General features: G+C 53.2%; 1 protein-coding gene and 1 long non-coding RNA gene across 3 annotated transcripts in view; one reads left to right on the top strand and one right to left on the bottom strand.

The window, feature by feature from the left end:
* PRRX2 (paired related homeobox 2) overlaps nt 1-20,987 on the top strand; it is a 56,619-nt gene extending 35,632 nt beyond the window's left edge. Inside the window, exons 2-4 of one of the 2 annotated variants that reach the window (XM_055270745.1) lie at nt 17,744-17,931; nt 18,912-19,090; nt 20,530-20,987. In XM_055270745.1, coding sequence (XP_055126720.1) covers nt 17,744-17,931; nt 18,912-19,090; nt 20,530-20,665 — 503 coding nt within the window. In that variant the 3' untranslated portion in view covers nt 20,666-20,987. The remainder of the gene's footprint in view (nt 1-17,743; nt 17,932-18,911; nt 19,091-20,529) is intronic. The other variant, XM_063635919.1, reaches the window with a different exon arrangement.
* On the bottom strand, nt 2,788-17,232 carry LOC134736160 (uncharacterized). Its single transcript, XR_010119958.1, has 3 exons — nt 17,092-17,232; nt 8,584-8,689; nt 2,788-2,883 (listed from the first exon to the last, which is right to left on the bottom strand). It is a non-coding gene; the product is annotated as an uncharacterized lncRNA (long non-coding RNA).
* Nucleotides 20,988-22,704: the final 1,717 nt, after the last annotated feature.

Raw genomic sequence — 22,704 nt, 5'->3', positions numbered from 1 at the left:
CAGAGCTGGCATGGGAAGCCAGAACCAGAATGCAGCTATTTCCAGGAAAGCAGGATATGGTTGGGCAGGTTGTCCACTGCATAACTGCAGGGGACACCAGTCACACTGGAGTCTGTGGGAATGGCATCCCTGAAGCTGTACAGTGCACAGCCTGTGCAACCGTACGCAGCATCCCTGGGTGTGTCTGATCACAATCCTAGGCTCTTAATCCATGCCCCATCCAAAACAGAAAATGATATTCATGCACACTGTAAATGGAGTCATGTGATAGCTAGATACATGTGGACATGCAACAAAAAGTATGCAAAGAATTAGACGATATGCTGGTGTCGTGGGATTTGTAGGAGATTTTTTTCCTTTCAAATGTCCTTACGCCAGGCACAGTGGCTCACGCCTGTAATCCCACACTTCAGGAGGCCAAGGCAGGCGGATCACTTGAGGTCAGGAGTTGGAGACCAGCCTGGCCAACATGGTGAAACCCTATCCATACTAAAAATACAAAAAAATTAGTCAGGCCTGATGCCGGGTGCCTGTAATGCCAGCTACTCAGGAGGCTGAGGCAGGAGAATCACTTGAACCCGGGAGGCAGAGGCTGCCGTGAGCCAGGATCGCACCACTGTACTCCAGCCTGGGCGACAGAGTGAAACTCCATCTCAAAACTTTCTAGAACTGCCGGGCGCGGTGGCTCACACCTGTAATCCCAGCACATTGGGAGGCTGAGGCGGATGGATCACGAGGTCAGGATATCGAGACCATCCTGGCTAACATGGTGAAACCCCGTCTCTACTAAAAATACAAAAACATTAGCTGGGCATGGTGGCGGACGCCTGTAGTCCCAGCTACTCGGGAGGCTGAGCCAGGAGAATGGTGTAAACCCGGGAGGCGGAGCTTGCAGTGAACAGAGATCGCGCCACTGCACTCCAGCCTGGGTGACAGAGCGAGACTCCGTCTCAAAAAGAAAATAATAATAAAATAAACTTTCTAGAACTCTCTGTAATGAGGGAAATGTTTCCTATCTGTGCTGTCTGACGTGGCGGCCACTGGCCATGTGTGGGTATTGAGCCCTTGAAATGTGGCCTGTTCAACAGAGGAATGGAATTTGTATTTTTTCATTTTAATCCATGAGAATTTCATTGAGATGGCCACATGCAGCTCGTTGCTCCCATGTTGGACGGTACAGAGCTAGAGTGTGGATTGGTGCCTTTCGTTCTGAGCCATGTCATTTCCAGATGTCTGCTCTGAAGCTTGTGGTTCCTAAACTTGTGGGTGAGGGAGCGTCTACTGCAGATTCCCAGCTGGACCCTTGGGATGGGAATGTCTGTCTTTAACAAGTTTCCCGGGGAATTCCCAGGCAAATTATCAGTGGACTCCCCTTTAAGAAATGCGGAAGATCTGGTGCCAGCCTCTCCACGTGGCAAAGTGTGGCAAGGGGGGCGGGGCAGCTCCCAGAGCTGTGGCCGAAGGCTCCAGAACAGCTGCCCTCAGAGGTTAGCAAGGTGGTCGTTGAGGAATAGAGTCCTGTGTGCTGCCCCTCAGAGTGTAAGCACAGCATATCGTTGGGACCACAGGAAGGTGGACTAGGACCCACTGTACTGGAGAATTTTCTAGAGCCAGGCTTGGCTGTTGTGCGAGGATGTGATTGGAAATATGTTGGAGATGTTGAAGATGGCCTGGTGCCCAGACTCTGAGCATGCACCCCACTGGTGAGGCTGTCCTGGGTGGGGCACAGCAGCTGGTGGGTACCTGGTGGAGGCTGAGACATAGGGGAGCCAGGTGGGTGGGTGTGGGCCGAGCATTCCGACTTGTTCGGGTAGAGAAGGGTGGCCAATTAAGCCACAGAAGTCTGAACGGTCTCTGCCTGGCCACCAGCACTCGCCCTGGCTTCCCTGCAGGTCCTGGCTGCAGACTTTGAGCAGCCCAGGAGCTCTTAAATGGGGAAGAGCTCATTTCCCACACAAGACCCTTAGCAGCAACTTCGCCTGGTGTGGAAATGGTTAACTTTTCCAAGGGCAGCTTTCATCCAGATACCAGCCACTTTGGGGACAGACAGTCTGGACATAAATCACCCCTGATCACTGGCAGTGGGACCTGGGTTCGATGCTTTGCCTCTCTGAATCTCATTGCCCCTGGCTGTGAACAGGGCTTAATAACAGTGCCCTCTGCATTGTACGAGGCAGGGCTCCATAACCCAGTGCCAGACGCATCATAAAGCGGGGTAAATGGAAACCAAAAAAGAAAAAAACATTAAGGGTGTGGAAGAAGTCCTTCTCGCCTCACCACAGTCCCACGCTGCGGCAAGGGGCGCGGCAGAAACACTCAGGACGCCCTTGGAGCTTTGCCGAGCGAGGCTCAGACTCACATTTTCCAGCACTGCCCGGAACTCACAAATGGGTCATAGAAACCTCCAGCGATGTTTAAAGTTGAGCCTCTCTGGGAATGCAGCACTGCCCAGAGCCAGGGTCACAGCAGGTCCCGTCAGCCTCGCAGGCACTGCCCTCGTCTGGGCTGCTCGCCATGAAGGGCTGGCCAGGGGACCCCAAGATGGGGCAGAGGGGCAGGTTCTTCCAGGGCAGAGAGAACTGACTTTCCATAGAGCTGGTGCTTTAGGGTGGGGTCTGTGGACAGGATTCAAAGTGTGTGAACCACCTCTCCCCACAACGTCGCATGCAAACTTTTCTGCACGCCTGTGTTTTTCTAGGGAAGGGTTTGTAGAGTTCGTCAGAGTTCTCAAGGGGGGTTCATGATTAAAATGGGGAAGAACCACCAGGCCAGGCCTAGCCTTTATTTGGGATGAATAATAGTGGGGTTAGCAGTCATTTCTGGAGCACCACGTGAAGCATGTCCTCGGGAGAGCCCTGGGCCGCGTCATCCTCACTGAGCCACCTGAGAGGGAGGGAGAGATACTGTTTTGTCCCAATACAAATGGTGAAACCAAGAACCCAAGAGGAGAGACCTCTTGTCTGAGGACACACAGGGGGCAATTTTTCTCATTCTCAGATGCTCAGGGGAGGCAGGCGTTTGCTGTCTGGGTGGGCTGCTGGTAGCCCCCCTAACCCAATTGCTGGGTCGGGAATATTCTCTCCTGCATCGTCCCAGGAAACCCGGGAACAGAGATGGGAGCAGGAAGGAAGCGCATGTGTGTCTGCAGGCATCACATCTCAGCAGACAGAACTTGGGGTTCCACTGCCTTGCTGTGAGCGCATGGCCGAGTCACTGCCTCTCCAGGCCTCAGTTTTCCTATCAGCAAAATGAGGGGCCTTGACAGATGACCTCTAAGGTCCCTTCAGACCCTGAGTCCTCGAGACGACAAGAATGACAGGTTTGAGACTGCAGAGCTGTTTGCAGGTTTGTTGCAAAACCAAGCCACACGAAGTCAGAAAGTCTTTGTACTCGGGCCCCAGCCTTCACCCCAAGTTCCCAGCTGGCTCTGGGCTTTGGGAGGCCCAGGAGCTCTTAAATGGGAGAAAAAAACCCACCTTGGGCCCTGAGCAGAAAACTTTATCGTGGTCTGGAAACAGTTAATGGGGCAGCTTTCCTCCCGATACCAGCCCCTTATTAAAATGTAGGCTTTACAATAAACCTGGCATTTGTCCATCAACCTTAGATTAAAACCAGACGGGACAGACACGAACTGTCTCTTAGACCAAATTTCGAGCAGAGGGCTGCTCCCCTTCCTCCTGGGTGACTCCCTGCCTCCCACCAACCCCTCACCCCATTCCAGCAGGTGCCCCCACTCTCTGGAGCTTGGTTTTGGGGTCTCAGGAGTAGAGGAGAGACTGAGATGGACTTAGGACCCCCGGCTCCTAGTGCAGAGGGAGGCAGCCAGGCACCAAAACCCAGGGCCACGCTGGAGAGCCAGGGCCTCGGAGCCACTCGGCTGCATCTGGCCTTGGCCCCCCTGGCCCTTTGATTGCCTGTGAACAGGAGGCAAATGGAGTTCAGTGGCTCGATCCCAGCCCACGGCAACCTCCGCCTCCCGGATTCAAGCGATTCTCCTGCCTCAGCCTCCCAAGTAGCTGGGATTCCAGGCAGGTGCCACCATACCTGGCTAATTTTTGTATTTTTAGTAGAGACAGGGTTTCACCATATTGGCCAGGCTGGTCTTGAACTCCTGACCTCAGGTGATCTGCCCGCCTCGGCCTCCCAAAGTTCTGGGGTTACAAGCGCAAGCCACTGTGCCTGGCCCTGGAGACCCCTTTTCTCAAGGATCCTGGGCTCAGAAGAACTTTTGGCCTCACCTGTCCCCAACTCTGACTCCCCCCTACCGTGAACCTGCTGCTGTGACAGCGCCGCATGGGGACATTCTGTGCGAGAACCACTCCTGGCTGGCCGCGGTGGCTCATGCCTGTAATCCCAGCACTTTGGGAGGCTGAGGCAGGTGGATCGCCTGAGGTCAGGAGTTCAAGAGCCACTCCTGCTGGCTCTCTCACTGAGGGTTCCCCAAAGACCCTAACCCAGAGGCCCCTGACCTCTTGGGGCCTCCCTGGCACCCCAGCCCACCCTCCTCACCCCCTGTCACCCCCTGTCACTCCTCACCCCCGTCACTCCACTACCTGTGGCACCCCCAGAGACTCAGGAGATATCCTTTGCTTGCCATTCTCTCCAATCTCAATGCTTCTCTCGACACCACCTCCTTTTTCTGTGTGTTTTTAGAAATAATTTTATTTCGTATATTTCACATAGTGTACAATCACCCATTTAAAGTGCACAATCCAGGGCCGGATGTGGTGGCTCACACCTATAATCCCAGTGCTTTGGGAGGCCAAAGTAGGAGGATCACTTGAGGCCATGAGTTTGAGACCAGGCTGGACAACATAGTGAGACTCCCATCTCTACACAAAAATTTTTTAAAAAATTAACTGATCGGCTGGGCATGGTGGCTCACACCTGTAATCCCAGCACTTTGGAAGATCAAGGCGGGCAGATCATTTGAGGTCAGGAGTTCAAGACCAGCCTGGCCAACCTGGTAAAACCCTGTCTCTACTAAAAATACAGAAGTTAACTGGGCGTGGTGGCATGTGCCTGTAATCCCAGCTACTCAGGAGGCTGAGGCAGAAAAATCACTTGAACCTGGGAGGCGGATGTTGCAGTGGGCCGAGTTCACGCCACTGCACTCCAGCCTGGGCGACAGAGTGAAACTCCATCTCAAAAAAAAAAAAAAAATTAATTAATTGAGCATGGTGGCACATGCCTGTAGTTCCAGCTACTGGGGAGGCTGAGGTGGGAGGATCACTGGAGCCTAGGAGCTTGAGGCTGCAGTAAGCCATGATCGCAACACTGCACTCTAGCCTGAGTGCAGAGGAGGACCGTCTCAAAAAATAAAATTAAATTAGAAAGATAAAATGTGCAGTCCAGTGAATTTTTAGTATATTCAGTTGTACAACCATCATCACAATATTAAAACATTTTCACACCCCCAAAAGAAGCCCTGCACTCTTTAACTGTCACTCTCCAGCATCCTCACTGCTGTCCCCCCAGCCCCAGCAGCTGCCGGTCTACTTCCCATCTCTATGGATTTGCCTATTCTGGACATTTCATATAAAAGAAATCATGCACTAGGGCCCGGCGTGGTGGCTCACGCCTATAATCCCAGCACTTTGGGAGACACAGGCGGGCAGATCACTTGAGGTCAAGAGTTCCAGATTAGCCTGGCCAACATGGTGAAACCCCATCTCTACTAAAAATACAAAAATTAACCAGGCATGGTGGCGGGTGCCTGTAATCTCAGCTACTTGGGAGGCTGAGGCAGGAGAATTGCTTGAACCCAGGAGGCAGAGGTTGCAGTGAGCTGAGATGGCGCCACTGCACTCCAGCCTGGGCGACATAGTGAGGGAGACTCTGTCTCAAAATAAATAAATAAATAAATAAAAGAAATCATGCACTGTATATTCCCTTCTGACTGGCTGCTTTGATTTAGCATCATGTTTTCAAAGTTAATCCACAGTTACCATCTCTAAGTGTTTCATTTATTTTTATTGCTGAATACTATTCCATTGCATGAATGGACCACATTTTATTTATTCATTCACCAGTTGAGGGACATGTGGGTTGCTTTCACTTTTTGGCTATTATAAATAATGCTGCTATGGCCGGGTGCGGTGGCTCACACGTGTAATCCCAGTACTTTGGGAGGCCAAGGTTGATCTGGTGGGTCACCTGAGGTCAGGAGTTTGAGACCAGCCTGGCCAACATGGCGAAACCCCGCCTCTACTAAAAATACAAAAATTAACCTGGTATGGTGGTGTGCGCCTGTAGTCCCAGCTACCAGGGAGGCTGAGGCAGGAGAATCGCTTGAACCCGGGAGGAGGAGGTTGCAGTGAGCCGAGATTGTGCCACTGCACTCCAGCCTGGGTGACAGAGGGAGACTGTGTCTCAAAAAAAAAAAAAAAAAAAAAAAATGCTGCTATGGACATATGTCATTGTGTACAGGTTTTTGTGTGGACATATGTTTCATTTCTCCTGCGTCTGTACCTAAGAATTGCTGGGTCAGATGGTAAGTCTATGTTTCACCTTGTGAGCAACTCTCGGACTGTTTTCCACAGCAGCTGTACCTTGCATTCCCACCAGCAGTGTATGAGGGTTCTAGTTTCTCCACTTCCTGGCCAACACTTGGTGTTATCAGGCCACCTGCCCTGGCTCTGCCTACTGGAGTCTCGCTCTGTTGCCCAGGCTAGAGTGCCGTGCGTGATCTCGGCTCACTGCAACCTCCACCTCCCAGGTTCAAGCCATTCTCCTGCCTCAGCCTCCCAAGTAACTGGGATTTCAGGTGCCTGCCACCACGCCTGGCTAATTTTTGTATTTTCGATAGAGACGGAGTTTCACCATGTTGGTCAGGCTGGTCTCGAACTCCTGACCTCAAGCAATCCACCTGCCTTGGCCTCCAAAAGTGCTGGGCTTAGAGGCCTGAGCCATCAAGCGCGGCCGTTATCTGTCTTTTGATTCTAACCATCCTAGTGTGTGTGAAGTCCATCTCATCATGGTTTTGATTTGCATTTCCCTGCTGGCTGATGATCTTGAGCATCTTTGTGTCTATTGGTCATTTGTGTATTTTCTTTAGAGAAATGTCTATTCAAATCCTTCACTCTTTTAAATTGGGGTATTTGTCTTTTTATTGAGCTGTAAGGGTTCTTTATATTTTCTAAACATAAGTCCCTTACCAAGTATGGAATGTGTAAATAATTTTTCTATTCTGTGGGTTGTCTTTTCAGTTTCTTAATGGTTATAACAGTTACAAAACTGGTTAGTTTTCATGAAGTTCCATTTATCTTTTCTTCTTTAGTTGCTTGTGTTTTTGGTGTCACATCTAACAGCCATCGTCTGGCCCTTTTGAAGATAAAGCGACCTAGCTTTGGAAGTTAAGACTTCAGATCCTTTTCTGGAGTGAGCCGCTCCTTCGTTTATGTAGTCATTCATTCAGAAATATTTTTGAAACCAAACTTCTTGCCTGGTCCTGGATACAGCATTGACAAGGAAAACCCAGTCCCTGCCCGTCTGGATCTTAGAGTCAAATGTGGGATAGACAGGCATGAAGCAGATAACCAAAACATGTCATTTCTCTGTTTTAGTTAATTACAGATGTGCAGGAGAGGGAGAAGGCCTAGGAATCCATAACAAGGAGACCTGCGCTTGTCTGGGAGCCGGGAAGGCCTCTCAGGGCTGGGCACGTAGGCTGAAATCTAGGGCTGGGTCAGCTTTAGCCAGTGCGGTGGGGCTGGGGGAAGGGTGCCCTAGCTAGAGGGAACAGCAGATACCAAGGCCCAGAGGTGGGAAGGTGCTTGTGCTCCCTTCCAGGGGCAGCTCCTGCTGGGTCACTGGCCCCTCCACTTTCTTGTGGGTCTGGTGGCCCCATGGAAATGTGTGCATGTCATGTATTTAGGGGTGAGGCTCCTGACCCCAGAGAGACCCAGATACACCGCAACCGCCTCCAAGCAAGGCTCTGCTGAGGTTTGTGGGGGACATGAGGGAACCTCCTCCAGCCTCCTCCAAACTCCAGGGTCATCCTGAGCCTGCGGAGGCCACACTAGCCACCGGCCCCCAGGGCTGGGAGCAGATCAGAGCACGGCAGTCCCAGGTTGGATGGCCCATGCCTCTCCCTCTTCTGTGCTGTGCTGAGGCTTGGGGAAGCCATGGGATGGGGCCCCTTGGGGACCTGTCTGACGCCTCGGGCCCCACTGCAGCTTCCATCATCACCTTCCTTCCCGGGATGTGTTTCTCCTTCTCCAGGCTGGTAGCTATAAAAATGTGTCAGCGTCACGGGTTTTTGTTCAAAATTAATGAGGTGAAACATTCTTAAAAGTGTGGCAGGGCAGTGGCTGGTGGTGGCCAGCCTCTCCCAGCCCCTTCCTCACTCGGAGGACGTGTCCACACCAGGCCTCCATGGCTCCAAGGGAGGAACTTAGACCCCTGCACAGGAGGGCGGGCTCTGCGGGCTCACCCGGCCCTTCCCATGCCTCCTCCTTCACTCAACACTCAGCACTCAACGCAGATTGATGAGAGGTTCCCTGTGCCAGGCCCTGTGATGCATTCCAAGGAGACAGAAAACAGTAAGTCCCAGCCCCTACTGGACCGATGACCCACACTTACCCTACAGTGTGACAGAGCCACAAGGGGAGAGGCACAGGGCTTTTTGGGAGCTTAAGCCTGTGGGTCCAGGATGGCTTCTTGGAGGAGGAGGCATCTCTGCTGAGACCTGAAAGTGGGCAAGAGAGGGAGGAGACGTTGCCAGCTCAGGCAGGGGTCCATGGTGAGAGGGCGTGGTGTGTGTGATGCGAGCAGTGACCCCAAAGAGGCAGGGACCTGGAACAGTGGCCGGGCAGCCCTGAGGCCACCTGCCCTGGCTCTGCCTGCTGGAGTGGCCTTGGTGGCCCCATCCAGCAATGGTCCAGGGAGGTGAAGATGGACGTGTGCCTTGTAACTGGCACCAGAGGACCCAAGACCCTCCTTTGTGCCTTACCCCTGGTCCCTGAATTTCTGGGGCTGAGGCCAGCTTGGCCTGATTGAAAGCCAGTTTGGCCGGGCACAGTGGCTCACACTTGTAATCCCAGCACTTTGAGAGGCCGAGGCGGGTGGACCACAAGGTCAAGAGATCGAGACCATCCTGGCCAACATGGTGAAACCCTGTCTCTACTAAAAATACAAAAAATTAGCCGGGCATGGTGGCAGGCGCTTGTAGTCCCAACTACTTGGGAGGCTGAGGCAGGATAATCGCTTGAACCTGGGAGGCAGAGGTTGCAGTGAGCGGAGATTGCGCCACTGCACTCCAGCCTGACAACAGAGCGAGACTCCATCTCCAAAAAACAAAACAAAACAAAACGAAAGTCAGCTCTTGGGACCCTTGGTCAGGGTGCTGGCTGGGGCAGGGCTGCACTCCTGGGGTTGGAACAGCCTAGAAGCCCCGGGATCCTTCTCCATAAGGCCCCAGGGACCATGTTTCTTCTCTATCCTCCCTTCTCCGCTTCCTTCTTTTCTGTCTTCACATGTTGTTGGGCCCTTTCTGTGCCCGGCCTGACTGTGGCCCACCCTCACAGGGCTTGGGGCTGGGCCTGCATGCATCCCTAATGCTCGCTGCCCTGCTGACTGTGTGCCTGAAGCCACGTGCTGCAGCCCCAAGAATGTTTCTGTTGCCTTCAGCCCCCCTCCTTTTGGTTGTTCCATACACCCTTAAGCCACCAGGGAGACCCCCAGAATCTCAGCACCGCGAGGATCTTGGGCAGGGACTCTTGGGGCTGGCTGCCCCGTGCCAAGGTGACTCAGGCAGCAGTGTGGGGAAGTGGCTAAGACCCCAGCCGTGTGCTGCTCTCTGAGTTCCAATCCCAGCTCTGGTCTTTCCTGGCCATGTGGCATCAGCATGTCATTTAACTCTCTGTTCCTCAGTTTCCTGCTGCATAAAATTGAACTAGGAGCCAGCCGTGTCGGGTTGTTATGACGGTTAAATGAGGTAGTCCCTGTTATTCCCATTTTTCAGGTGAGATTCTCTTTTTTTTTTTTTTTGAGACAGAGTCTTGCTTCGTTGCCCAGGCTGGAGTGCAGTGACACGATCTCGGCTCACTGCAACCTCTGTCTCCTGGGTTTAAGCAATTCTCATGCCCCAGCCTCCCAAGTACCTGGGATTACAGGCACACACCACCACACCCGGTTAATTTTTTTGTACTTTTAGTAGAGACGGGGGTTTCAACATGTTGGCCAGGCTGGTCTCAAACTCCTGACCTCAGGTATTCCACTCGCCTCGGCCTCCCAAACTGCTAGGATTACAGGCATGAGCCACGGCACCCGGCCTCAGGTGATTCTTGAGGCTGGGAGTGGTTAAAGGTTCACCCATGGCACTCTGCTAGTGAGGCGGACCGGCCTGAGAGCCAGACCTGGACCGGCCACCTCCTTAACCACTAGGCGGTACTGCCTTCCATTCCTTACTGGGAGAGGTGAGAATCCTCCCTCAAGCCTCCCTCAGGGCCACTTGTGTCCTTGCTGATGCTGCCAGGCAGTGGCTAAGGATGTGGTTTCAGAGTTCATGTCTGAGCCCTTCTCCCAGGTGCCCTTCAAAGGAACCCAAATCTCTACCAAGAAATCTCAGGGGGAAACCGAAGCCTCCACGGCCTCTCCACCCTACCCCACCTCCACTTCCTGCCTAAGACGTTCCAGGCTGTAAATATTTCTCCAGCTCCGAGGCTCCTCTGAGAAGGCCCAGTGTTAATTTGTTAAATCCACATCGAGGTCCCAAGGACCCGTTGTTTGTTTTTGCGATCCTGTTGGCAGAGATCACGTTGGGGGTGGTGAGGAGGGCTGCTTATTTGCTCTGAATAAATGCTAATTAATAAAAGTTATTTATTTGGGTTGGAGCTCACCTCAGCCCTGGGGTCAGGCGCAAACTGACTATTTGAAGCAAAAACAGAGTGTATCTCTCAACAGCTTGAGAAAGGCAGGAATGAAGAGGCTGAGTTTATTTGTCTTAGGAAGAATTTGCAGTTAATTCCCTCCAGACTATTTAGACCCTTAAATTACACGGAATAAGAAAAACCGTGGGCACAGGGGAGGGCGGTGGGAACACTTGATCATTTGGCTGAGAGCAGAGTTTTTAAATGTCTTTGGCCCCCAGTCAGCCAAATAAATGGTACGTGTGAAATAATTTAATGGCAGAAAACCGTGCACCAGTCATTTTTTCATTGTAATGTAATCGGGGACGATGTCATTTTGGTTTTAAGGAGAAGAGAGTGCGAGACAGGCCTCCCCCATCTGAGCTCGTTTCTCTCCTCCTGGATCCAGGCCCCCACAAAAGCAGCTAAACAGCCTGGTCAAAGGGAGGCGGTTTCATGCTTTGTTTCAGTCTCAGGGAAAAGCAGAACTTTTCCTGAACAAAAAGAGACTCTGAGCACAGCCCTCCTTGGAGAGTGCAGACCCAGGGCTTGCTGGCTGGAGGAGAGGGGCCCTGTGAAAAGGCGGGGACCCTATGCCAATGGCCTGAGGCTTAGAGAGTATTTATTTTATTTATTTCCTAAATGCTTTAAGCCCAAGCACGGAGTCCCCAGAGGAACACACACGCCCACCACGATGCATTTCTCAGGAGGTGATTCAGGAACTTAGGGCAACAAATATCCGGCACATCCGCTCGGAGGCGGAGGCCAGCGCCAAAGTCCAGAGCTGTGGGTTTGAGTTCTGGTCCCTGGGGAGGTGTTGCCTGGGTCCCTCTCCCCGTCCGCGTTCCTTCCCAGCCTCAGCCCATGGCAGGGGTGCAGCCCCATCTTTCTGCTGTAGGCTGGGCTACAGGGACGAAAGGGCCAGGGAGAAAGGTCCTTGTCTTCTCATACAAAGCTGGCTGCACAAAAGCAATCATGTTAAGTGGAGTGAACATTTATTGAGCAATTACTATGTCCTTGGCACTGAGCTACACTCAACTCCTCACAGCAGCTTGGTGTGTCCTTCAGCAAGGTGCTGTCCCACACCCTCCCAGGGGTGAGGGCTTCCTTTAGGACGAAGAGGTGATGTGAGGCTGGAGGCCTCCCACCGTGTCATCTCCTAACCCCGCCCACCCATGGGTTTAGAGTGCTAGGACCACGTGTGTGTGACAGGCCCGCTACGCTGCTGAGCCTGGGAGCGAGGTAGAAGAGGGAGGAGACCCCATGAGAAGGGTTCGCAGCCTTCGCTTGGCCAAGCCTCCCAGCAGACATCGATTTATTTATTTATTTTTTAGACGGAATTTCACTCTTGTTGCCCAGACTGGAGTGCAGTGGCGTGATCTCAGCTCACTGCAACCTCCGCCTCCCGGGTTCAAGTGATTCTCCTGCCTCGGCCTCCTGAGTAGCTGGAATTACAGGTGCCTGCCACCATGCCTGGCTAATTTATTTATTTATTTATTTTGTATTTTTAGTAGAGATGGGGTTTCACCATGTTGGCCAGGCTAGTCTTGAACTCCTGACCTCAGGTGTTCCACCTGCCTCGGCCTCCCAAAGTGCTGGGATTATAGGCATGAGCCACTGCACCTGGCCAACAGACATCGATTTCAATCCCAGATGTACGACCTTGGGCAAGACACTCTCACAGCTTCAGTTTCCCTGTGTGTAAAATGATTCAGTTGGTAGCTCATGCCTGTAACACCAGCAGTTTGGGAGGCCAAGGCCGTTGGATCACCTGAGGTCAGGAGTTCGAGACCAGCCTGGCCAACATGGTGAAACCTTATCTCTACTAAAAATACAAAAAAAAATTGGCCAGGCATGTGGTGGACACCTGTAATCCCAGCTACTCGAGAGGCTGAGGTAGGAGAATCGCTTGAACCCAGGAGCCGGAGGTTGCAGTGAGCCCAGATCCTGCCACTGCACTCCAGCCTATAATCCCAGCTGCTCTGGAGGCTGAGGTAAAAGAATCGCTTAAACCCAGGAGGCAGAGGTTGCAGCGAGCCGAGATTGTGCCACTGCACTCCAGCCTGGGGGACAGAGCGAGATTCTGTCTCAAAAAAAAAGAAAAAAGTAATAAAATAAAATGGCACAGTGCCTCCTAGGGTGGATGCAGGGGACGGTGGGTGGCCACACGTGGAGCACTTGGCACCTCTCCTGGCCCAACCGGCTCTGGCTGAGCACATCCCATCCCAGCTGCCTTGGCACGACCCTGGGCAAAGCTGACTTAGGAAGCAGTGAGGACGCCAGCCAGTGTTGGGGCGGTCTGGGGCTGGCTGGGGTGGGGGTAAATGCCTTTGCATGAGGGTTTTGGCTCCACATCGCCACACAGCTTAACTGGCATGAAAGTGGAGCTGTTTCTTCGGGCGCTCGCTCGGCGAGGCGAAGGCTGCAAAATGGTTTTCATTTAAACACCCCCAGGTTTGAATTGCTCAGAAACTTCCCGAAAATGTCTCCTTTTTTGGCTGAAATGCCTCCTGTGTTGGGTGTGTGCCCAAGAGGAACTGCCTGAAAGGGGGTGGAAATGACCCCTGCAATGACTGGGTTTCCAGAAACTTCCATCCCAGTTTTCAGGCTATTGATCACCACCCAGTTTTCAGCGCAAGGGCTCTTGTTTCGGTATAAAGTTTCTTCCTCATTGAGGTGGTGGGGGTGGAAAGACACTCACAGGCAGCAGACATTCTCATCCATCCTCGCCTTTGCTTGAGGAGTGAAGAGTGAAGCGGTCCCGGGAATGAGACCAGCTCGCACAGGGCCACCACGTGCTCCCTCCCCACTGCCCCCCAGCCCCTGCCTGATCCTGTATGTTTGCAAGTATTTCCCAAAGGGGGAAACTTCTGAACATAACCTCCTAGTCATCCCTCTAAACCAGGGTTTCTCAACCTCAGTGCTATTGACATTTTGGACAAGGTAATTCATTGACGTGGGGGCCTGTCCTGTGTATTGAAAGATATTTAGCAAGGCCAGGCATAGTGGCTCACGCCTGTAATCCCAGTACTTTGGAAGGCTGAGGCAGGAGAATTGAGGTCAGGAGTTTAAGACCAGCCTTGGCAACATAGTAAGACCTCATCTCTACATTAAAATAAAAATCAGCTGGGCATGGTGGCAGGCACCTGTAGTCCCAGCTACTTGGGAGGCTGAGGTGGGGGAATTGCTTGAGCCCAGGAGGTCGAGGCCGAAGTGTGTTACTATTGCGCCACTGCACTCCAGCTTGGGCAACAGAGTGAGACCCTGTCTCAAAAAATAAAAAAAATATTTAGCAGCATTCCTGGCCTCTTTACCATTAGATCCTAGTAGCACCCCTTCCCCAGTCCTAACGATCAAAAATGTCTCATAGGGGCAAAATTGCCCTCGGTTGAGAAGCAGTGGTCCAAACCCAGCTTCAGGGTCATCTTTGTCACACACACACACACACACACACACACACTCATTTACAGTCTCATGGAACAATTTAACCTTACATCAAATCAGTAGGTTGCTCAAGAGTCAGTAAGCTCTCCTAACCTGGGAACTGATTAAAAGCAGATATTCAGCAGTACCCATCACTGGGCCTGGCATGTTCTAGAAGCTCAGTAACAGTTCACTGAACAAATGCCCAGTACTGCGCAAAGAACATCGGGTATAAAATGGGAGCATGTAACTGGGGAAACAAAAATATAAGGTATGGACTAAAATCCAAAGCTCTTCTGTTGGCCGAACTGTAGGCAAAACACGTCGCCCCAAACCTGGCCCGTGGGAACGCAAAACAAGACCAGTTATACGGGGGAGTTTGGCCACATCTAGCATTCACTCATTGGCCTAGAAATTCCACTTCTAGAAATCTGTCCTAAATACGCACTGGCAAAAATAGAAAATCATATCTGCATGAGGTTATGCATTGTGGCATTCTTCTAGTTCCAAGAGATTGGAAACCCTCCAAATGCCCATCAGTAGGGCTCTGGTTGAATAAACACAGCAGAGTCGCACAGCAGACTGCTATGCAGCTGTGAAAAGGAACATGAAGGGCTCCGGTGTGCTGAATGGGGGAATCCCTGGGAAATATCGTTAGGTGGGGCAAAAAGTGAACAGTACATGCTATGCTTTCTTTCTTTATTTTTCTTTCTTTTTTTTTTTTTTTTTTGAGACAGAGTCTCACTCTGTCGCCCAGTCTGGAGTGCAGTGGTACGATATCGGCTCATAGCAACCTCCACCCCACGGGTTCAAGTGATTCTCCTGCCTCAGCCTCCAGAGTAGCTGGGATTACAGGCATGCACCACCACACTTGGCTAATTTTTGTATTTTTAGTAGAGACTGTTTTGCCATGTTGCCCAGGCTGGTCTTGAACCCCTGACCTCAGGTGATCCACCTGCCTCGGCCTCCCAAAGTGCTGGGATTACAGGCATGAACCACTGTGCCCGGCCGCTATGCTTTCTTTTGATAGAAGAAAGGAAGAAAATATTACACATATTTTGTTATATTTGCAAAAAGCAATGCTGGAGGGATAAAGGAAAAACTAACTCTTAAAATGGTTCCTGAAGGTAGAGGAGAGGGAACAAGAGGGAAAATACATTTTGGAAAAACAATCACAATAAAGATGGTTAGGTTTGTTTCACTGAGATGGAAAGGTATCCAGAATATTATTAAATAAAAAGAGGCAAGTTGAAGCCCCCAGTGTGTGCTTGTCAATTTTTAATTTTATTTTTAAATTTTATTTATTTATTTATTTATTTATTTATTTATTTTTGAGACAGTATTGCTCTGTCACCCAGGCTGGAGTGCAGGGGCATAATCTCGGCTCACTGCAACCTCTGCCTCCCGGGTTTAAGCGATTCTTGTGCCTCAGCCTCTGGAGTAGCTGGGATTTCAGACGCTTGTGACCATGCCTGGCTAATTTCTTTTGTTTTTGTTTTGTTTTGTTTTTAGTAGAGATGGGGCTTCACCATATTGCCCAGGATGGTGTCAAAATCCTGGCCTCAAGTGATCCACCTGCCTCAGCGTCCCAAAGTGATGAGATTACAGGTGTGAGCCACCGTGCCTGGCCATTTTTTAAACTTGTATTTGTAATCTTAGAAAATGTGGGCAGTGGTGCTGGGCATGGTGGCTCACACCTGTAATCCCAGCACTTTGGGAGGCCGAGGCGGGCAGATTGCTCGAGGCCCAGAGTTCGAGACCAGCCTAGCCAACATGGTGAAACTCTGTTTCTACTAAAAATACAAAAATTAGCAAGGCATGTTGGTGGGCGCCTGTAATACCAGCTACTCGAGAGGCTGAGGCATGAGAATCACTTGAACCCGGGAGGCAGAGGTTGCAGTGAGCCAAGATCATGCCACTGTACTCCAGCCTGGAGGACAGAACAAGACTCCGCCTCAAAAAAAAAAAAAAAAAAAGAAAATGTGGGGAGTGGGATAGGGGAGGGGAGAGTATTTTGTTTTACTTTATACCCATCTGTGTTGTTTGAATCTGTTACTGTGACAAGCAGTGTGATTACTTGGTTATTAAAATACACATTTTTAATGAGAAAAAATCAGATACAAAAGAAGTGCCGAACCGGCAGCATTGTTGATTCTAAGTGCTGGAGGGAAGGGGGTTCGGTTCCATGTGGACTCAGGTGGTCAGGGAGGGCCCCCTGGAGGAGTGGACAATGGGCTGGGCCCTAGAGGATGAAGGGTCAGAGGTTTGGCCCCTGGATAAAGTTTAAATGCGGAAATAGTAACTGGACGCCCCCCGCCCCATCTCCCAAGGTACAGGCTGGGCCCAGAGGTTGCCACTCCAGGACCTCCCCAGGGTTCTGCTGGGCCCTCCTTACCAGAGCTGCTAGTTCTGTACCACAGGCCAGCACCACCCTCAGTCAGGTCCCCTGCTGGGATCCTGCACCTCCCCTGCTGGGCCTTGGCTGGACACCCTCCCTCACTCTCTGGCTGACTGGAGAACTCTTGGGGATCCTTCAAACCCTTTGCAAGCTCCACCTCTCCTGAGGGGCCTTCCCGGCCAGCTCCTCATCCCCACCAGAGCTGAGCATCCTCCCGTGCCCAGGCCCACACCTGCCCCTGACCCACCCACGGCCCCACCAAAGCTTATTCGCGGCCTGCCTCCCCTGCCGATGGATCCCTCTGGTTCGTCTCTCCCCAGCCCCCAGCACAGCCTCTGGCTTAGTAGGCTCTCTGGAAAGGAAGGCTGCTCTCAACAGCTGCCTGATTGGCTAAAAAGGAGAGGATGAGGACTCTCGTACCTGATTGGTGGGTTCAGACCCCTCCCTCAACAATGACTCCACTGGGCTCTTGAACTTGGGCCTGAGACCGTAGCCTCCCTGACTCTTCCTCCTCAGGAGTGATGAGGATCGCGACATCTGTCTTTAGGGCTCCTGGGAGCTTCCTAGAATGTGTGGGTCCTGAGCCTTGACTCCCACTGCTCCTTGTGACATATTAATTATTATTATTTCATGTTAGCAACAGGTGTCCATGCAGAATGTGCCATGCTCCACAGCCTGGGCTGGGTGCTGGGGACACTCAGGTGTCTCCTGGGCCCTCCTTGAGCAGGTCACTTGTCCCTGGTGGAAGGAACACCTGTCCCCAGGGTTCTTGCCGTGGTCCCATCTCAGTTGGCTCAGACTGGGGTTTCCACAGGGCAGGAGTGTGGCTGCTTTTGTTCACCGTTATCTCCCCGGAGTCTAGCACTGGGCCTGCCACACAGGTGCTCAGTAAATACGTGTTGAAGAGTGAATGGATGGGTGGATGCCAGAAGGAAGGAATGAGGGAGTGAATTAAAGGGACGCATTCCTGGCGGCGGCACTAAAGCACTCAGAGCAAACTGCAGGAGTTGGGGGCTGAACCGTGGCGGTAGCCACTGGCCGCCCTGCTGACCATCCCCCACCACCTCCACAGGTGAGTGTCCCAGCCCGGGGCGCGGTAGCGCCGCCAAGCGGAAGAAGAAGCAGCGGCGGAACCGCACCACGTTCAACAGCAGCCAACTGCAGGCGCTGGAGCGCGTGTTCGAGCGCACGCACTACCCTGACGCCTTTGTGCGCGAGGAGCTTGCCCGGCGCGTCAATCTCAGCGAGGCGCGCGTCCAGGTGAGCGCTCAGTCCCGGGCCTCCCGTGGGAGCGTGCGCCTGGGAGCGCACAGCCACTGTTCACCCGGGATTACACAATTGCCCAGGAGGGGTGTTTAAGAGCAGGAGCATCTGAGGCCAGGAGGACGGGGGTTCAGATCCCAGCCCTGCCACTTACTGGCTGTGTGACCTTGAGCAAGTAACTTAAGCTCTCTGTGCACCTGCCTACCTGGAAAATGAGGATCACGTAGGTCTTTGCTATAGGGGTCCTTCGAGAATTAGAGTTAAAATTTTCATAAAGCAGCCAGGCACAGTGGCTCATGCCTGTAATCCCAGCACTTTGGGAGGCCGAGGTGGGTGGATCACTTGAGGCTAGGAGTTTGAGACCAGCTTGGCCAACATGATGAAACCCCATCTCTACTAAAAGTACAAAAATTATCCGGGCATGCTGGCGCGCGCCTGTAATCCCAGCTACTTGGGTGGCTGAGGCAGGAGAATCGCTTGAACTCGGGAGGTAGAGGTTGCAGTAAGCCGAGATTGCGCCACTGCACTCCAGCCTGGGTGACAGAGAGAGACACTGTCTCAATAAATAAATAAACAAATAAAAATAAATTTTCGTAAGGCGCTTAGAACAATGCCTGGCACAAAGGCTTCTGATAAAGAAGTCCTTTTCCAGTTTCAAGTTCTTTCTCTGTGCCAGCACTGAGCCGAGTGCTCAGCAAGCGCCCTCCCCCGAGTGCTCAGCAAGCACCCCTCCCCGCGAGTGCTCGCAAGCACCTCGCTCCCAGTGGCCGAGTGCCCCTCCATTTGTTCCTTCATTCATTGGTGTTCTCATTCTCCAACACATACCCAGTAGCAGGCGTTATTTGTCATCCCCATTCTACAGATGAAAAAACTGAGGTTCAGAGAGGTGACACTGCCAGCCCAGGCACACACCCAGGTCCAAAAGGACTTGGGTCCCCCCTGCCCATGCTGCACCCTGCTCACCCTCCCACCCACAGGTCTGGTTTCAGAACCGCCGCGCCAAGTTCCGCAGGAACGAAAGGGCCATGCTGGCCAGCCGCTCCGCCTCGCTGCTCAAGTCCTACAGCCAGGAGGCCGCCATCGAGCAGCCCGTGGCTCCCCGGCCCACCGCCCTGAGTCCAGATTATCTCTCCTGGACAGCCTCGTCCCCCTACAGGTGAGAGCGGGAACACCTTTAGGCCGGGAGGGGGCAGCTTGGGGAATCCCAGAGACGCTTTTCCAGCCTGGACTCCTCTGAGGGTCTGGAGAGAGCTTGAATGGTGTCCATGCGCCCCTGGGATCTGGGGTACACCAAGTGATGTGTGGTGAGTGTGCCCGTGAGTGGGTGTTCACAAGCACCTGCACGCTCATGTTATAAGAGTTTGCATGTGTGTATGTCAATGTACATGTGCCCACACATGACTGTGAGTGTGCATGCACGTGCCTGCGTATGCAAAGGAGCGTGCAAGCATGTGTGTCCACAGGAGCGTGAGTGTGTGCGTGAGTGCCTGAAGCCAGGAGAAAACAGGCCTATCTGGAGGGGGAGCAAAGTACAGGCATCACCCTGAGGGAGTAGAAAACCTGCAGGAAGATTCCTGGGCTGTCACGGGGGCCCCAGGGCCCTGTGTCCACCCTCCAGGTGAGAAACTGAGGCTGGGAAGGCTGAGGAAATGGTCTCCCTGGTCTGTGGGCATGGCTGGGGCCCAGAGCCAAGTTCTGGGGCAGTTTTGTCTGGATCAAAGCTGGAAAGACTCTGACGTGGTTGGCAGGAGGTGCTCGAGAGTCAGGTCACCATACCCCACAGCTCCAGAGGCACCGTCTGCTCCTTGGGCTGTGAGGGTGGCTCTGCTGGAGCCATGGTCATGTGGGGGAACAGGGATTTCGTGGGTCGGCTTCAGGGATCTTAGTCCTCACCACCCTCCTAACTTCCCTCCCTATTCATCATTTCATGGGGCAGGAAAACCAAGGGGCATCCTTATTTATTTATGTATTTATTTTTGAGACAGAGTCTTGCTCTGTCACCCAGGCTGGAGTGCAGTAGTGCAATCTCGGCTCACTGCAAGCTCCGCCTCCCAGGCTCAAGCAATTCTCCTGCCTCAGCCTCTTGGGTAGCTGCGATTACAAACACCCGTCACCCCGCCCAGCTAATTGTTTGTATTTTTAGTAGACAGGGTTTCAACATGTTGGCCAGGCTGGTCTGGAACTCCTGATCTCAGGTGATCCGTCCACCTCGGCCTCCCAAAGTGTTGGGATTACAGGCATGAGACACCATGCTTGGCCCCAAGGGGCATCCTTAAATCCAGGTGCCTGTTCATTCTGCCTCCATCCTGCTGTGAGCCAGGCCCAGGGTACGCATGGAGGGCGGCATGGACCCACCCAGGCCCTGCTGTCAGGAAGCTCATGGTTCATATGGAGGCTCCTGTGTCCCGGCACCGAGCTGGGGGGACTTCTGACTCCTGCCCAAACCCTACAGCTCCAAACCACCCCCAATCCTGGGTGAAGGCTGCCCAGGAGAGCAAGCTAAGTAGGGAAGTGGCAGGACCAGAGGCTGGGGTCAAGCACTGACACCCAGAAGCCACCCGCACCCATGTGACCTGTGTCTCATGTCGCCCCCAGCACAGTGCCACCCTACAGCCCTGGGAGCTCAGGCCCCGCAACCCCAGGGGTCAACATGGCCAACAGCATCGCCAGCCTCCGTCTCAAGGCCAAGGAGTTCAGCCTGCACCACAGCCAGGTGCCTACGGTGAACTGACGTGCAGTCCCACCAGGACCCAGCCGCCTCCCTGGGTGGACAGCAATAGAAAAGGGGGCAGACGCCCAGGAAGTGACCTTCTCCTGGATGGGCTCTCCTGGCCCGTCTCTCCAGCCTGGACTCCCGAGCCAGCGAGACTGCTGAGGACCCCACAGCTGGGCCCAGCTCTTCTGTCCTCGGCCACCAGAGACTGCAGCCCACAACCCTTGGAGAGGTTGGGTCGGAAGGTGGAAGAGCCTGCCAAGGACCTCATTTAGTTTGTGTATTAAAACCAAAAAGCTTTTGTCTTTAAGAAATAAAACCATTTTTTTAAGCCCCAAAAGGTTGCAGGAAGGTGGGTGAGGGCCGCAAACAATGTTGGTGGCTGAGATGAGAGCTGGGACACCACAGGGCTGAATGGCCTTCCTGGGCCTTTTTCTGGCCTGCAGCAGGCATGGAGACTGCCCCGGCCTGGCTCAGACCAGCAGCCATGGGAGGCCCACTGCCCTCATATTTGTACTGTTCCCAGGAATGAAGTCCTCGGTCACCCTGCAGGGCCCCCAGAAGTGGGGGCTGGGGGGTGGGGGGTGGGAGAGGAGGACAGAAACACACCCTAGACCCCATCTCCCATCTTGAGCCCCAAGGGGACACCCAGATGTTTGGGCAGAGCCTTGCTGTGTGACCCTGGGCAGGGATCGTCTCCCCGTCCTATTGCAGGGCAGGATGGGTGATCATGGATTCCTAGACTGGCCAGAGGGTGTGTGGGACAGATGCAAGGACATTCAGTCCCTTGCTTCTGGGCACACAGAAGGCGTGGGATCTCTCCGGCCATTTAACCATGAAGGGGCTGAGGAAATGGCCCAGAAAACAGGTGCAGACTGTAGGTCCCAGCCAGGATCCCAGGACAGTGGTGTGCTCCATGACAGTTGAGGCCAGCAGAAGACCCAAGTCCCTCAACCCACCCATTTGCAGCCAGTGACACCACTTACGAGGGGTCTGCAGAAAACAGGGTGAGGGATGGTCTGAGGCCAGCCCCTCTACCTGTCCCCACGCCCACCAGGGAAGTCAGGAGAGCCTTTCTGCTCAAAGTCACCCCAGTCCAGCCCCGGGGAGGTAGGACAACACTCCCCCATCCCAGAGGGCACAAAGACGGCCAGCCCTGGGCAGCGGTGGGAGGGAACCCTGGCCCTTGGGGTGGCGGGGTGGCAGGTGGCACAGCAAGGAATCTCGACGGAGTCAATGAGCTGGGCCAATTCTCCAGTATCCTGCCCTGCCCATGCAGCATGACTGTGCCCCTAAAGCGCCAGCCATGGGGCTCCACACATGAGTAGCCTGCATGGGGACAACCTACTTTATTTATTTATTTATCTATCTATTTTATTTTTTTGAGACGGAGTGTTGCTGTCGCCCAGGCTAGAGTACAGCAGCACGACCTCAGCTCACTGCAACCTCCGCCTCCAGGGGTTCAAGCGATTATCCTGCCTCAGCCTCCCAAGTGGCTGGGATTACAGGCGTCCACCACTACGCCCAGCTAATTCTTTGTATTTTTAGCAGAGATAGGGTGTCGCCATGTTGGCCAGGCTGGTCTCGAACTCCTGACCTCAGGTGATCCACCCACCTCAGCCTCCCAAAGTGCTAGGATTACAGGCGTGAGCCACCGTGCCTGGCCCCCACTTTAGTTAGAAGGTACAGCAGCTACACTTGTGAGTAAAGTGAGGACCGTCTCCCACCTGCCCCCAGTACACCCCTGAATACTCTTCCCCATACTCCATCCGGATTTCCACCACAGAACCTGGCCCCTTCAGATGTGCAAACACACCTGGGGAAGAGTGACCGCCCGGCGCTGCGTGACTTCTTCCTTCGGTGGCTGGACGGCTTCCTCCCTGGCCGCAGCAGAGACTCTGACCAGCAGAGTGCCTGGGGCACCAGTAGGGGCTGGGGTAGAGTGGAGGGGGAGTTCTACTGAGGTCTTCAGCTGCTCAGGCCCACCTGACTGTGAGGGCCAGGCCTGTGCCCTGGACTGGGGGAGGAGGGGGAGTCAGATTTGTGTTTTCTGGCTC

This window comes from Symphalangus syndactylus, chromosome 3 (assembly GCF_028878055.3).
Source record: "Symphalangus syndactylus isolate Jambi chromosome 3, NHGRI_mSymSyn1-v2.1_pri, whole genome shotgun sequence".
Lineage (NCBI taxonomy): Eukaryota > Metazoa > Chordata > Mammalia > Primates > Hylobatidae > Symphalangus > Symphalangus syndactylus.
Note: the sequence above shows the minus strand (reverse complement) of the source record. Positions and strands in the feature narration are given on the sequence as shown.